At 36.1% G+C, this 16557-nt stretch overlaps 1 protein-coding gene across 1 annotated transcript in view; it reads left to right on the top strand.

The window, feature by feature from the left end:
- Window positions 1-16295, top strand: part of IQCG (IQ motif containing G) — a 17608-nt gene extending 1313 nt beyond the window's left edge. The window contains exons 2-9 of the mRNA XM_012731635.1: window positions 1615-1847; window positions 4338-4466; window positions 6053-6134; window positions 9241-9402; window positions 10651-10725; window positions 11942-12073; window positions 13623-13724; window positions 15751-16295. Coding sequence (XP_012587089.1) covers window positions 1615-1847; window positions 4338-4466; window positions 6053-6134; window positions 9241-9402; window positions 10651-10725; window positions 11942-12073; window positions 13623-13724; window positions 15751-15897 — 1062 coding nt within the window. The 3' untranslated portion in view covers window positions 15898-16295. The remainder of the gene's footprint in view (window positions 1-1614; window positions 1848-4337; window positions 4467-6052; window positions 6135-9240; window positions 9403-10650; window positions 10726-11941; window positions 12074-13622; window positions 13725-15750) is intronic.
- Window positions 16296-16557: the final 262 nt, after the last annotated feature.

Genomic DNA, 16557 nt, shown 5'->3' with positions numbered 1-16557 from the left:
TAATAATAATAATAATGATAATAGCTGTTATTTGGAGTCATTTGGCTTTGCAATTTAGTTGTGTGTTATAGCAATCCATTTCAATTTCTTGATCATAAATTTCTCATTCATAAACTGTATTGGAGTTTTAATATTACACTAACATTGGTAACTATAACAAATGCAGAACTTTTATTGTACTATTCTAAATGCTTTAGTATATTCATTTATTGAATCCTCATATTAATTAAATGAGGGCAGGTATTATTATTAGTCATATTTTATTAATGGGAACATGGAAGTAAAATAAGCGTAAGTTATTAAATAAAGTAATGACTTAGTAAAGATAGTCAGGATTCAAACATAGAAATCTGGTTTCAGTGTATATCTGCACCATCACTATGTTATGTGGCCTCTCAATAACTCCAACTGTTAGTCATGGATTAAATAGAAGTCATTCAGTTACACATATGCTGTTCCTATTATTAGTCCTCCTTTTATATTTAAGCAGTTTTAGGAACCTCCAAACAGTTTTCCATAGTGGTTGTACTAGTTTGCAATCCCACCAGCAGTGCAGGAAAGTTCCTTTTTCTCCACATCCTTGCCAACATTTGTTGTTGCTAGTTGCCTTTATATTTAAGTTCTGAAAAATTTATTTTGGTTTTTCCTTACGACCTTCAAAATCTTCAAAATCTATTATCAACTTCTGCTTTTTGGTATGACACTCCTTTCTTTGCATTTAAAATTCATTTGTTCAATGAAGATCTCAATCTCTCTTATATTCTAGGTATTTTTCTAAGCAATGGGACTAAAAAGGTAGCCATATTTATTTAATATTCTATCTTGTTCTAAAAAGAATTTGTGGTGATGCAAGATTTCTAAGATACTGTCCCTTTCCTTATAGAATTTACAATGTAATAGAGAGAGTTATACAAATAATTACAATAGGGTAAATGTCTGCTAATAGAGATAGTTCACAAAGAATTTTACCTTTTGTAGTCTTACCATTTACCAGGTGTTAAAGGTGGGTTTTAACAGAGTAAAAATGTTGTCTAAAGGCAGAATGACATAGAACTGGCAGGACAGGACATGTACTGTGGTGTGGTGTGGCTGAACAGAGCCATTTCCCTGTGATACAAAGTATAAATGGGAGAATATGAAATTGAAAATGTAAGCAGAGGTCCTCATATCTCTTTGTTGTTGTTTTTTTTTAAACCTTAAAAAACTGTCTTCTAGTCATGGATAATTTAGTAAAGATTTTCTGCATTTTTATTTTGGACAATATCCATGAATAAATACCAGCAACTCCTTTTTTTGGTTTGTTTTTAGTTAGCCACAAGTTCTTTTTAGAACAAGATAGGATATTAAGTAAATATGGCCACCTTTTTAGTCCCATTGCTTAGAAAAATACCTAGAATATAAGAGAGACTGAGATCTTCATTGAACAAATGAATTTTAAATAAAAGTCTCATTTGAGATTTAAATTTTAATCTCATTTGAGATTTAAATTTTAATCTCATTTGAGATTAAATGACCTGTTTAAAACTTTGATACATATTAGAATGTATTATGTTAATAAACTTGTAGCTTTTTATAAAAATATCTCTTACACAAAACATCATTTATTGTTTTTAGAAGAAGAACAAAGAAATGGATTTAGAAGGAAAACATTTAGAAAAATTTTCACTGGTCTCAAAAGCAAAATTACCTGGTCTATCCTTACCTAAAGAAGAATCCCAGTTGTCAGAAGTCAGAAAAGGAAGCCTATTTGCAAAGGAGTTTAACAAAATACAAGATCTTGTCTTCCAAAAACCTGTAAGGCAGACCATAATGACTGTGGAGACAATGAAGAAAATTCAGACTGATAGGTAATGTATATATTTGGAAATGTAATAATGCATTTACACAGTGTATGCAGGAGTGGCTAACTGCTCCCTTTCCTCATGAATTGGTGGTTACATGCAAAGTGATGGCTGGTAATAAGATTATAGTTGAAGGATACTTAATGGTGGCATGGTACAACTGAGCGGTATAGTGACTGTATGGTTAGACAGTGTTTCCAGTTTTTAAGATTGAGAATAATGACAGCAACCTTCAACATCAGTGCAAGGATTAGAAATAAAGTTTCAGCCCAGCGCCTGGTACAAACTGGTACCAGTTTGATACTTTACCCTTTGAAACATAATACCATTAAAGTAGCAAGTTTTAAACTGTGTTTTAATCCTGGGGGCTTATGAAGGACATTCTCAATTGTTTATTAGTCCCTTTTTTGTTGTCATCGTGTCTTTTTTGTTGCAAAGTGCCTGTTAAGTTTAAAAGAGAATGGTAATGATTTTTGGCAAATAAGAAGTTATAGCAATTATCCAAAGGCATTAGTCAAATGTGACCTGTACTCTGCTTCTCAAAATAAATTTTATTGTACTGTATCATTACCCATTTATTTACACAGCGTCTTCCAGTGCTTTTATGCTACAGTGGAAGGGTGAATATTTGCAACAGAATTTATAGCCTGCAAAGTTAAAAAAAAAATACTATCTGTCCCCTTGCACTAGACCCTCACCGGAAGAGGTAATGTCTCATGCCAAAATCACTCTGACCCAGATCTACATACTTAACAGAAAGATATCCTATGTAGGAATTGACCAGCTGGTTAAATGTTCTTTGTATTCTCAGAATGGTGGCTCATATTTTTTTAGTTTTTTTACTTAAAAGTACTTATTATTTTTTAAAGATTTATTTATTTATGCATACAGACCTGGAGTACAGGCCAGAGGTGGAGGGGTAGTGAGAGGATTCACCAGAGACAGAGTGGGGAGCAGAACAGGCCAGCTGATGAAGTACACTGCTGAGGGGAGCAGCAGGCAAGACACTTGAGGTCTGCCATGCCACGTGGGTCACCTCCGGGGTGGGGATCCAACTCGCACTGAAGCAGCTGTGACTATCTTTCAGTGCTGCGTCCTAACCTGTTGTGCCACCAGGGAGAGTCTTAACTTATTTTTAAAATACAGTTACTGAATCTTTTTCTGAAAACGATTGTTAAATTATTATTTGATAATTTAACTTTTTATTGACTATATCAAAACATTAAGTACATTTCTGAAAATTCTTGATCTAGGAAGATATAGAGAGCAGTTAACTAGAATGTAGGAAACCCGTATTATATAACTTTAGCTCTATCTCAAATTTGTTATGTGACTTTGAGCAAGTCATTTAAAATTTCTGAGCCTAGGTCTGCTCACTCTAAAATGTGAGGGTTTTTTTTTTTTTAGACTTTTTTTTTAAAGATTTATTTATTTATTCATACAGAGCTGGGGTACAGGCCAGAGATGCGGAGGGTGAGAGGATTTACCAGAGACAGAGTGAGAAGCAGAACAGGCAGATCATCAAAGTACACTGCTGAGGGGAGCAGCGGGCGGGCGGGTCAGGAGAGGTCTGCCACGCCATGTGGTCACCTCCGGGGCAGGCAGGAATCGAACTCATGAGGAAGTGGCTTAAGCTTCTTAGTGCTGTGCTTTAACCCCCTGCGCCACCAGGGAGGGCCGACCTTTTTTTTTTTTAAAGATTTATTTATTTTTGCATTCAGAACTGGGGTACAGAACTGGCCAGAGGTGCAGGGGCGGTGAGAGGCTCCATCAGAGACAGAGTGGGGAGCAGAACAGGCAGGTTAACGAAGTACACTGCTGAGGGGAGCACTTCTGAGGAAGAGAAGGGAGAGGTCTGCTGCACCCTATGGATGGATCACCTCCAGGGCAGGGGATTGAACCTGCAGTGAAGCCGCTATAGCTAGCTTGCAGTGCTGCATCCTAACCCATTGCACCACCAGGGAGGGCCTAAAGACTGTTTTTAATTTATGCATACAAGAACTGGGGTATAGGCCAGAGGTAGGGCACGCGAGAGGATTCACTAGACACAGTGGGGAGAAGAACTGGTGGAGTTACTGAAATCCACTGCTGAGGGGAACAGGTGTGAGAAAGAGAGGTCTGAAGCACCATGTGGGTCAGCTGCTTGGCTAGGAATGGAACTACTTGCAGTAAGTAGTCATAGTTTAATAGCACTGAGATTTTGACCCCTGCATCACCTTGTTTTTAAGTGGTGAGTGGATACTGAATTTTGCCAAATACCTTTTGTGATTACCATATTTTTCTCCTTTTGACTTTATTAAATGTCTATTGGCCTTTATTTGCATGCTAAAATTCTATTAATAGATTATTCTCTAATAATGAATTACTTTTGCATTCCAGGGGCAAATCCTACTTAATTATGATGGTCCCTCTAAGTGTAACTTCTGTGACTTCCTTAGGTCTTTGTCAACACAGAAATATATCTTATTAACTTCTTTTTTTTGTTTCTCCTTATAGGGAATTTTTCAGTGATGTGATTATAGATACTATGGAAGAGTTGCAAGATACAGGTACTTTCACCAATCTCCTGAATGCTTTGAACATAGAGAAGGAAAAAAAAATGTATTTCTATGATATCATTGCAAGGTCAGAATATTGTTTATTTTGTTGTATTTTTAAAGTGCTTTAAAACTCTTAACCGAAGTCCTTGATTTCTAATTCAAATTTATGTTTACCAAGAAAGAGAACCACATGTCAGAAATAAAGGTTCTGTATCTCTTCTGCTGGAACATAACTCAGATTCCTCTACCTCAATTATCTGTTTTAAACTATATCAAGTATATTCTTCCTATTTTATAGTAGCCTTTCTCAATACTGAGTTCACTGATTAATATCCCAAGACAATAACAAGTGATAATAAAAGACACACTAAGGGATGATTTTCTTCAGACTCTCAATGAATTCCAAAGATTTTTATGCTTTAAGAAATCTAACACAATGAAAATGCTGTGAGACCAAGATAAAATGACCTCTTTACATGGACCCTGAGTGGTCAGAATAAATACTTACCTTGTCTGCATATTTTTTGTTTTTCCTTGAAATTTTCTCTTCACTTTAATATTGTTAATAAATTCTATGCTAGTGTTATTACAAAGATTAGATAAATTCACATAAAGTACTTACAGTACTAGCATACTGTATCTCATTGCAATAATAAGTGTTATTCTAGACTCCACATTGCTAGCAAGGAAGCAAGGAAATGAGCATTTGTGAATATTGTTTGTGGAAATGAACTGACACAACTTTTTAAAAAGTCATTTGCCTATAAACTATAGATACCTATTTTAATTTTATAATATTCACTATCAAATATATGTAATTATATAATACATTTACATATTCCCTAAGTTTGAACATTTCTATTGCTTCCAAATTTTGCTACAGCAGATAGTATAGCTGTGTGTATTTTTGCATGTAAATACACTTTGAAATGTCTGAATCTGTTATTTTTCTATGAGGTTGAATCATTACATGTAGAATTATAGAATGGAAAGGATGGTCTATAGTTTACTGATGATATGAAACTGTTCAAAGTACTGGTTACCAAGTTGTAATGACATGGAGGAAATGATTATGTCACGATTTTAAGTAGAAAACAAACAATATAGTATGTATTTATATAATAAAACTAGCATGGGCATACGTGTAGAAAATGTGAATTGGAAGGAAATAATACCAATGTGTTAACAACATGGGTGTTTTTTCAATAAGCCTTAACTTTTTAGTATTTCCTAAAAATTCATGTGTAGTTTTCTCAGCGCCATATCAACCGTCATCCATCACCACAGTCCCTTAGGCCAGTTCCTCCCCTGCTTTGACCCCCTCCTTTCCCTTCTCAGATCCCATAGCTTGCCAAATTTGTGTTTTCCTGACATTTTGTTTGGTTTCTCTATAGTCTGAATGTAGGTGAAATAATCTGATGTTTATCTTTTTCCTTCTTGTTTTTCTTAACATAATCTCTTCCAGCTCCATCCATGTTTCAGCAGCAATTTTAGATACAATACTGATAAGCCAGAAAATCCTCCTCCAGTTAACTAAAGCAAATCACACTACTTTTAAAGTGTGCTTCCCCAGCTGCCACTATTAGCACCACCTTTTAACATCCTGATAATTCTTGGCACACTAAAGTTTGAGAAGTACTGCTCTAAACACAAATTTCTAATTTCTTTTAGGGAAGAAAATGGAAAAAAGCAGATAAAATCTCTTCAAAAACAACACCTTAATGTCAAAAGAGAACGGCAAGTTGAAATACAGGTAAGAATTACCTAGACAATATCAAAAATTATTGTTCTAGAATAGCTGTAGAGAAGTCATCTTTCTTTCTTTCTTTTTTTTTTTTTTAAAGATTTATTTATTTGTGCATACAGAACCGGGTACAGGCCAGAGGTTCAGGGGCGGTGAGAGGCTTCACCAGACACAAAGTTGGGAACAGAACAGGCAGATCGACGAAGTACACTGCAGAGGGGAGCAGTGGGCGGGTCAGGAGAGGTCTGCCACGCCATGTGGTCACCTCCGGGACAGGTGGGAATCGAACTTATGAGGAAGCGGCTTTAGATTCTCAGTGCTGTGCTTTAACCTGCTGCGCCACCAGGGAGGGCCCGAAGTCATCTTTCTTAAGCAAATAAAAGTTATATCTGAAAAAGTGTTGTTTCTCCTGGGCCGCCTTTACCATTGAAAGTATAACGGGAATTGGCCTGAGATGTACAAGCTTGTCCAGAATTGCCTCTGGGAGATCCCTCCCCTCTAGATTCCATCCCATCCACCCACACCATTCATTCCTTCCCAGCAGACCTCCTTGAGGCAGTTTCTTAGACTTCGGTAAGAATCTGTAGTTCTAGATAAGACAATAAACACATTACAAATCGTATTAGGTTTAATAATGTCAATTTGTTGTTTCAATGGTATTGTTTCAAGTACAAAATGGATTTAATGTGCTTTTGTGTTCATTAGAACCTAACCTTTTATCTAATTTACTTCTGCAGTGTATTTTTTAGTCTTTTCCTTATAATCTACAAATGGAAAGTACATAATATATAGATTGACAATCTCAAGATTCTAGTTAAGTACCTTGTTTTTAAAAATTCCTGGGTAGTAAGCACTACTTACAGATGTTCTTTAGTGACAAGGTGGCAAGGCTTTTAAGTTGTTGCTATAGGTTGAATAGTTGTAGTCTACTCACCCCTCACAAAGTAATATGTTGAAATCCTAATCGCCGCTTCTACCACTGTTTTTTCTTCTGTCTGTAATACATATTAGATTTAATGCACACTTAGCACAATTCACGATAAAATATAGTTTTGTATTAGGTAACTGCATGTGTTTTTAAGAATTAAAAAGAAAATAATTCTTATACTTACCCAAATATTTATCAATAAATTTTCATCTGGTGTCATTTTCTGTAAGCCTACAGAAATTCCTTTGTTTCTTGTTCATGTTTGTTGCAGAGAAGTCCTCTTAAGTTTTCTTTTGCCTTGAAATGACTATCTTGAAAGGTATTTTACTTTGTTTAGAATTTTGAGTTCACAGATTTTTTTTTCATTGTTTTATGGCTATCCATTGTGTTCTGCCCTCATTATTTATTTTGAGAAGATATTGGCCCTTCAAATTATTGTTCTATCTATAATGTGTTTGCATTTGAAATTTTATTTTTACCATTTAGTTTTCAGCTTTCAGCTTTTGAGTTTCCTATGCCTGTGTGGTTTTCTTCATACTTATACTATTTGGGTCTTACTGGGATTCTTAAATATGTAAATTTGTGTCTTTTACAAAACTTATATATTTTCAGCCCATTATTCATTTTATAATTTTTTAAATTGTGGTAAAATACAGATAATATGAAATTTACCACCTAAACATTTGTAAGTGTACAGTTTAGTAGCGGTAGGTACATTTCACTGTTGTTTAACCATCATCACCTTCTATCTCCAGAACACTTTTCATCTTGCAAAACTGAAACACTGTGCTCATTAAACGTATTTCCATTTCCCTCTTTCCTAGACCCTGCCAATATCATCCTCTTCCTTGTCTCTGTAATTTTGATTACTCTAAGGACCTCATATAAAGTGGGATTATATAATATCTGTGTTTTTATGACTCTAAATTACTGTTTTCAAATCATTTTTCAGTTCCATTTGCTCTCATCTCTCCTGCTGAGACTCTAATTACACCTATTTTCAACCTTCTGATATTGATCTGTTATCTAAGCCTACCTAGTATATTTTTTGGGTAAATACTGTATTATATTTCTCAATTATAGAGCTACCTACAATACTACAACTTACAGGACATTATGAAATACTAAGATGTATTATCAATTGGGCTTGTAGCATTTTCTCTGCCAGAGATAGTCATCTTTTTGGGATGGTCTCATACAGCTGGTATAACTGTTACACAACTGGGATGATTTTCTAGAGTTATACCAAGAATACAAAATGACTTGAAGACTTCCTTTCTTACTGATTTTATGTACCTATGATTCTTTGTTTCTTTTTGTTGTTGGGTAATGTTGACTAATTCCTGCTTTTGTGTTTTTTCTGTTAATATTTACTTGTGACTAATTCTACCCAGCTTATATGGTGAGGTTAAAGTTGGATGGTATTTAAAGAAACATAGATCTCTGATTAATGCCATGCGATTTTGTTATTTGTATATAAAGTTTGCTTGTGTCTAATGTTTACTTGTGCTGCCAGCTAACTTTGATCACCATTCTGTGAAGTAATTCATATTTTAATGTTTTCTTTTTTAACAAAGTATTTATTTTTATTTATTTGTGCATACAAGAACTAGGGTGTAGGCCAGAGGTGCAGGGTGTTGAGAAGATTCACCAGAGACAGAGAGGGGAGCAGAACAGCCAGATGGACTGAAATACACTGCTGAGGGGAGCAGTAGGGAGAGAGACCAAGGTCTGCTTCACCATATGGGTCACTTCCCTGCCTGGGGATCGAACTGGCACTGAAATGGCTGCAGCTAGCTTCACAGTGTTTTGTTTTGTTTTGTTTTGTTTTTTAACTTGCTGTGCCACCAGGGAAGGCCCAGATTAATATTTTTAATTTAGGGGGCCCTCCCTTGTGACGCAGTGGGTTAAAGCACAGCACTGAGAAGCTAAGCCACTTCAGCATGAGTTGGATCCCTGCCCGCCCCAGAGGTGATCCATATGGCGCGGCAGACCTCTTCTGACCGCCCGCTGCTCCCCTGAGCAGTGTGCTTCATTGATCTACCTGTTCTGCTCCCCACTCTGTCTCTGGTGAAGCCTCTCACTGCCCCTGCACCTCTGGCCTACAACCCAGTTCTGTATGAATAAATAAATAAAAATCTTAAAAAAATTTTTTTTTAATTTAGGTATCTGGCCTTACCATTACAGAATCAGAATGAATATATTGCTCATCTAAAGGACCAGTTACAAGAAATGAAAGCAAAAACCAACATGGAGAATCGTTACATGAAGATTAACACTGAGCTGCAGGTCTCCCAGACTCAGAAAAAATGTAACAAAACAGAGGAACAATTACTGGAGGAGGTTGAGGTAACCACTACTACCTTAGGAAAGAACCAGATAGATGGCATATAAACTGTCATTCCTGATAGTATTTCAGCTAAAGGGAGGAGGAAGAGGGAGATTTTTCCTGATCTTTGCTTTCTCTTTCTTCTTTTTTTAAAGATTTATTTATTTATGCACACAGAACTAGGGTACAGGCCAGAGGTGCAGGGGCGGTGAGAGGATTCATCAGAGATAGACTGAGGAGCAGAACAGGCTGACTGATGAAGTACAGTGCTAAGGGGAGCAGCAGGTGGGTCTGTCATGCCATGTGGGTCACCTCCCTGGCGAGGGGTTGAACTCGTGCTGCAGTGGCTGTGATAGCATCATAGTGCTGTGCTTTAACCTGTTGCACCACCAGGGAGGGCAGGCCCTGTATTCTCTTTCTAACAGCCCTCACGTTTGAGTTTAAAATTAAAAGCAATGGGGACTTGATATTTGCAAGGAAATACTCTGACAGGTTATAGCCTAAATCTCCTCTTTCTCTTATGATATTGAAAATGTGTTGTGCTTTCTTCCTTGGGCCCCTTTAAAGTTCTTTTATGAAAACCTGCCATTTCTCCTGGAAATTACAGGAAGAGGGCAAAATAAAATACTTAGGAACTGCAGGTTTTTGCTGCTGTTTTCCTCACCCAACTGGAATCTTCTATCCTTCCATTAGGAAATACAAAATCTAAACAATTGAACTCCATTCACCCTTAAATTGATAGGGATGAGGAGTCTAAGTGGAAAATATGGAGAGAAAGAAACAAGGGGCAACCTTTATCAGAGGAAGAAGGCTAAATACTTCAGCGGGTAGTGGAGAAGGAGTGAACATCAGTGTGCAAGAAGACTCCTTGTTTGCAGCCCCCTGCTGATTTGACAGCTCACAGTCAGATGTGGTTTAAGACAATTACAACAAACTTTTATGCTCTCTGGGCTTTTCTTTTCTGAGTCTAAGAATCTTGTGCCCTTGAGACATTGCTTCTCTTCTTGAATTGGCATCACCTTTCAGGCATCAAGATTATTGGCCCTTGAGGGTATCGAGCCCAATGCCAGACACCTCTCTCAGCAATGTTTGTGAACAAGAGTTGATTGGAGGGATCTGAATTTGCTGCCCTGCATTTATGTGAAATGCTTGAGATCCAGTTGTGAAGGAAGCCTGTGCTGCTGTCATGGCTGTTCCTCTACGATTGAGAACCTCTCCTTTCCCACCCTGCTGAGAGGTCTTCTGATACTTGTTTACTGTTCTTACAGAAACTAAGGTTGAAAGTGGAAGAAGAGAATCGGACTCACATGGAGATTGAAATGTTTCTTAAGAAGGAGCAGCAGGTGCATCACCAGAATTCTTTTATCTTGATGTTTTTGTTCTGTTTACAAAATGCCAAAGACTGTAAAGCAATTTTTTAAGGAAAGAAAAATTAACCATAATTCTACTAGTATAATGAATGAGATGTCTGTACAAGTTATGCATCATAGTATTTATAAAATATAATTTGAGTATAGGTCAAATTTTGTCTTCTTGAATGGTTTAGCATTATATAAGAAATTGTTTTCTTCATCTATTTCTCCATAGTCAGAACTTTAAAATAAAAATTTCTGGATTTTTAAATTATAAAAATAACATTCACATTTAAGATTAAAAAAATTGTTAATTGCTTTTCACTCTTTTTTTGTGGATTTATTCTTGTAATTTTATTAGGTAAATAGTAAATGGATAGGCACCACTAACATGGCTACATCAGGGAGAAGCTTTGTTATGATCAAATATTCCTAATTAGGTAGCAGGTTTAAAATGGAACTGGACCCCACATTTACATAATAAATGAATCAAACAGATACTACATCTTTCTTTTACAAATTACATCTTTCTGAAAAATGCCACGTTTCTTCAACTTTTAAATTTTTAAAAACTTTTTGTGATAATACAGCCTCTTCATTAAATAAATTTAAAGTAGTCACATAACATTTTGATTCTTAGAAAATGTGTAGTTTGATGCCTGTTTACTGTGCATACTTAGTTAATGCCAAGTTTCATAATTGTAAGCAATGTAGTAATGAAAACTTTGCCAAAATAACCATTTTTCTTCATTGTAAATATTTGCTAAAAGTAATTTTATGACTCTAGATAAGTATTGCTAACACTTTCTAATTTTTCCTGGCATCAACAATGCATGCAGGCATTAACTTTGCTAATCCATAACAGCACTGGTCATTGTAGATATTTTAAAAATTTTGATAATGAGTTTTTACTTTGCATTTTTTGCTTACTAATAGGAGTGACCATTTTCCATATGTGTATTTCCCCCCTTGTGTGAATTACATGACTGAAATGGTTTACATTAGTATACACTTTGATGAATAATATATATATGCCTCTGTAGCCACCACCCAGGTAGACCTATAGGGCACATTTACAGTCTCCCAGAAGACTCCCCTTGCCCCCACTACCAATTAGTAAACCAACCCTCCCCCAACAACTAAGATTTCATTTAGTATATATTGTTTTATGTCTGGTAGAAAATATTTTAATGTTCTTTCCAAATAGAAACTTGAGGAGAAGTTAGAGTTCTGGATGGAGAAATTTGATAAAGATACAGAAATGAAGCAGAATGAACTAAATGCTCTCAAATCTGCTAAGGCCAGTGACTTATCACACCTTCAAGACCTTGCAAAGATGGTAAGTCTCAGTCTCACTCAACTGAGGAGTGGGTGGCAGCTAAGCTACAATAGCTGGGTAATGCTATTTTTGGTCACAGGGTAGAGGTATGCTTGTAAATTAATGACACCCTTTTACTTATTATTTATTTTTAAAGATTTATTTACACATACAGAACTGGGGTGCAGGCCAGAGGTGCAGGGGCAGTGAGAGGATTCACCAGCGACAGAGTGGGGAGCAGAACAGGCAGGTGACAAAAGACTCCTGCGGGGAGCAGGGGGTGGGTCAGGAGAGGTCTGCTGCACCATGTGGATCCCCACCCTGGCTGGGGATCAAACTCGTGCTACAGTGGCTGTGATAGCTTCATAGTGTTGTGTTTTAACCAGGTCCACCACCATCATTTTGTGCCTTTTTCCATCTCAGTTGTAATCTGTGTCAATGGGGCCCTTTGAAAATGATGATTGCTGGGGCCTCCCTGGTAGTGCAAGGGGTTAATTGTCAGCACTAGGAAGCTGTAAGCAACAGCAGCCACTGCAGCACAAATTCAATCCCCAGCCAGGGAGCTGACCCACATGGCACAGCAGACCTCTCCTATCCCACCTGCTGTTCCCTTCAGCAGTGTATTTCAGTAGGTCTGCCTATTCCACTCTCCACTCTTTCTCTGATGAATCCTCTCACTGACCTCCCGGCGACCCCCACCTCTGGCCTACACCTCAGCTCTTGTATGCATAAATAAATAAATCTAAAAAAAAAAAAATGATGAGGATAGTAAATTACTGGTAAAGTATCAGCAGCTAACACCTTTATAGCACTTATTTGTCCTAGGTACTTTTCTAGTATTTCACAAGAATCTTTGAGATATATAAACTATTATTATTTATGAGTTCAGAAGACACTTTGTATAAATGATATCTGAAAAACTTCTGATTGGTTTCATTACTTAATAAATGACAGGCAAATGTGAGAATGGCTATCCTACAGAATCTGGCTCATTGAGTAACCAGTTTCTGAGAATCAGAAACTTCTCAATTTCTTTAAAAAAAAATGGCTCTTAATCGAGATGGAAAAAAAATGTGCAAAATGATGTAAAAATAAACTTTGTAATAAAAAAAAATGGCTCTTAGGCCTCCCTGGTGGATTGCAGCATTATGAAGCAGTGTATTTCAGTAGATCTGCCTGTTCTGCTCCCAGCTCAGTTGCTGGTGAATCCTCTCAACTACCTTCCCTCCTGCATCTCTGGCCCACACCAATTCTTCTATGAATAAATAAATAAATCTTTAAAAAAAAGATGGCTATACCTGTATACATACATTCTATCAGTTTAAAACATTAATTACTTATTTCAAATTATGTTAGTTTTTAATTTTTATGAATATTTCAAAGAAAACTTTGTCACTCAAACTGAAAAAAGTTGGGGAACAGTTATAAAATTAACATTTCAATTTTAAAATATAGGAATCTATTAAGTTTTTCTTTGGTTTATTTTTAAATTTTATATTAAAAGTTAAGTGCTAGCTGGCTAAAACTTAGTCAAGAGAGTATTGTAATAAATGGTTGCCTACTCTTGCAGATAAGGGAGTATGAACAAGTCATCATTGAAGATCGCATTGAAAAGGAGAAGCTCAGAAAGAAGATAGATCAGGATGAGTTGGAGTTAAGGAGCATCATAAAGGTAGAAAGTATTTCCTGGCATCACAGGGCTTCTTTAATGCCACAACTTACTAGCACTGAGGATTACTAAGTATCTTTTTCATTATCAAACACAGAACAGGAGATCTGTGAGGAGGCTTGGTCTTTTTGCTAATACTAGAATTTGCTAATATAGTCCGTGGTATAGGAAGACAGTCATGGAAAAGCACATGCTTGGGGGAAACTTGGGGAGAAAAAGGTGGTTAGCAGTAGAAGCAAAATCTAGAACTTGTGCCCAGAAGTCAAATTTAATAAGCAAAATAATTCTTTAATTCTTTTTAATACTTTACTGTTTCTTAAATCCTTTTTCTAAATCAGCTCATTCTAGGCTGTGATAAATTAAAAGGTGGAAGCTAATTGTAATGAATTAAGTTATTATATATATAAATAATTCATATATATATGGATTTGTTTCTGAGCTTTCAACTGTGTTACATTGGTCCATGCATTTATTTTTATTCTAATATATTATTTTAATTACTGTTGCTTAAAGTCATGTGATGCTTCCATTTTTGTCCTTTTTTCTCAGGATGACTTTTGTTATTTAAGAGTTCCATACAAAGTTTAATTATTTTGTTCAATTTCTTTAAAGAAAATATTCTTTAAATCAATATCAATATTTTGATAGGGATTGCATTAAATTTGTACATATCTTTTGGTAGAATAGTGATTGGTAGTATTGATTCTCCCATTACATAAGCATGGAATGTCTAGCCATTGTCCTAATGTCATGATTGAAACCCTTCAATAATATCTTGTTTTCATTTTATAAGTCTCACATCCTTAATCTCTAGGTATTTGATTTTTTTGATGCATTTGTGAATGAAACTTTCCTTTTTATTCAGCTTTTGTATATAAAAATGCACAATTTCTTGTTGTTTTGTGAACTGCTGCTTTGCTGTATTATTTCTAACTGCTTTTTTGTGGAACCAGTAGGGTTTTCTGAATATGATATTGTTATCTGCAAGTAATTGACAGTTTCACTTTTTATTTTCCAACCTGGATTTCTTTTTTGTTGTTTATTGAAGTAATGTTGGTTTATATCCGTGTTTGTACTTGGGGAATGTAGGACTCCCCCACCCCCTTCAAGTGTTATTACCACTGTGCACCCACCACTACAGTCCATTGTGTTCCCCTTGTTCACTTTTCCTCACTGGGTTCCTCAGTTCTATAATCAATTTCATGTATTCTCTTTATTTCCTGTTATTATTCCAATTGCTCTAGCCAGAACCCCCATGCTAAATTAAATAGAAGTGGTGACAGTGGGCATCCTTGTCGTCTCTGGTCTTAAAGGGAAAATACTCTTTCACCATTAAGTGTTTTATTTACTGTGGACTTTATACTATATTGATGTAGGTTGCTTCTATTCTCATCTTTTTTAGTATTTTTATCACTAATGTATGCTGATCTTATGTTTCTCTTCATCTTTTGATCTTATGACTTTTACTTTTACCTTTGCTTAGTCTTTATATATATAAAGGAGCCCAGACAATCTCTCAGAAATTGTTTCTAATTAAGATATTCAAGGGAGCAATCTAAATTCTTTTTAATAGTAAGAGATCTTTTAACCAAACATTAATGATACTGTGTGCACAGCAAAGCCTATTGAACACATCTAGATTATCGGCACATTTTTCACTGAGTGTTTACTTTTGTTAGGTGGTTTAGGTAACATCCCTTTTGGACCAAACAGATATTAGGGAACACACAGGGAATTTGGATGCTCATGAAGAGCAGCAGTACAAGGAAGGTTTCTGAGTAAAAAAGGAAGGCTAGTCTGGTCCTGTTTCGTTATTTTTAATTCTTGACAACCTTATTCTACAGTCCATAGCTTAACCTCAGGGCCTGCACAATAGGGGAGTATTGCTGTGCAAACAGATGCTCGGTCACCTCCATGTCTCTAAGCAGATGTTTTCACACAGGTTACTTTGTAAGAGCACTATCCTCATCAGAACAAAGGCTGCAAGCCAGATACATGAGGTTGCGCTCACTTCTCCCTTCTCTTCCAGCTCCAGTCCTGGTGGCGAGGCACTATGGTGCGGAGGGAAATTGGTGCTTTCAAGTTTCCTAAGAAGGACAAAGATGACGGCAAGGATTCAAAAGGCAAAGGCAAAGGCAAAGACAAAGGCAAGGACAAGCGGAGAGGCAAGAAATAGTGACCAAATTATCTTGTCTTCACCCCTGGCCTTCTGGAGAGGGAAAGGAATACTTAAAGAGAGTAAGAAACCTATTTTACAATCATAGATAACTTATGTTTCTTGTTCGAACATTCCCAAGGGAGGCCTGATTATTTCACTTTGTCTGTTTTTCACACCCTGAATTAGGATTATGCTTTAGGGCTTTATATTTTCAAAACTTTTGCTGGGGAATATTTCTAAGAGCCTTGTTTATTATAGAGTCCTCTCAGTCCTTCAGAAAGTTGACTGTGGGCTTAGTTCCAGTGATAAATAAAACTTCAGCAATCCTGTGATGTCTCTGATTTCATTCAATTTATCTATAGAGTAAAATCTTATGAGTAAAAGTTGTCATGAGTTATTACAAGATGATGTTTATAAAATGTTCAGCATAATTCTCACAGTTTTAATAAAGGTTAATTTTAATAAAGGTTAATTTCTGCCTGCTGTTTAGATTCCTCATTTTGCTTTTACTGGGGAATATGTATTATCAGCTGTATTATTTCTTTTTCTGGGTAATAGGTAGGAATATAAATTATAAAGATAGAAATGAGATGTTAGGATAACAACCCACACATAATAAAGATGAGGGACATGTATGTTGAGAGACTAGCTAGGGGATATTTTTGATAAGCGAGACAG

Source organism: Condylura cristata, unplaced genomic scaffold (genome assembly GCF_000260355.1).
Source record: "Condylura cristata isolate star-nosed mole 26May11 unplaced genomic scaffold, ConCri1.0 scaffold00003, whole genome shotgun sequence".
NCBI lineage: Eukaryota > Metazoa > Chordata > Mammalia > Eulipotyphla > Talpidae > Condylura > Condylura cristata.
Note: the sequence above shows the minus strand (reverse complement) of the source record. Positions and strands in the feature narration are given on the sequence as shown.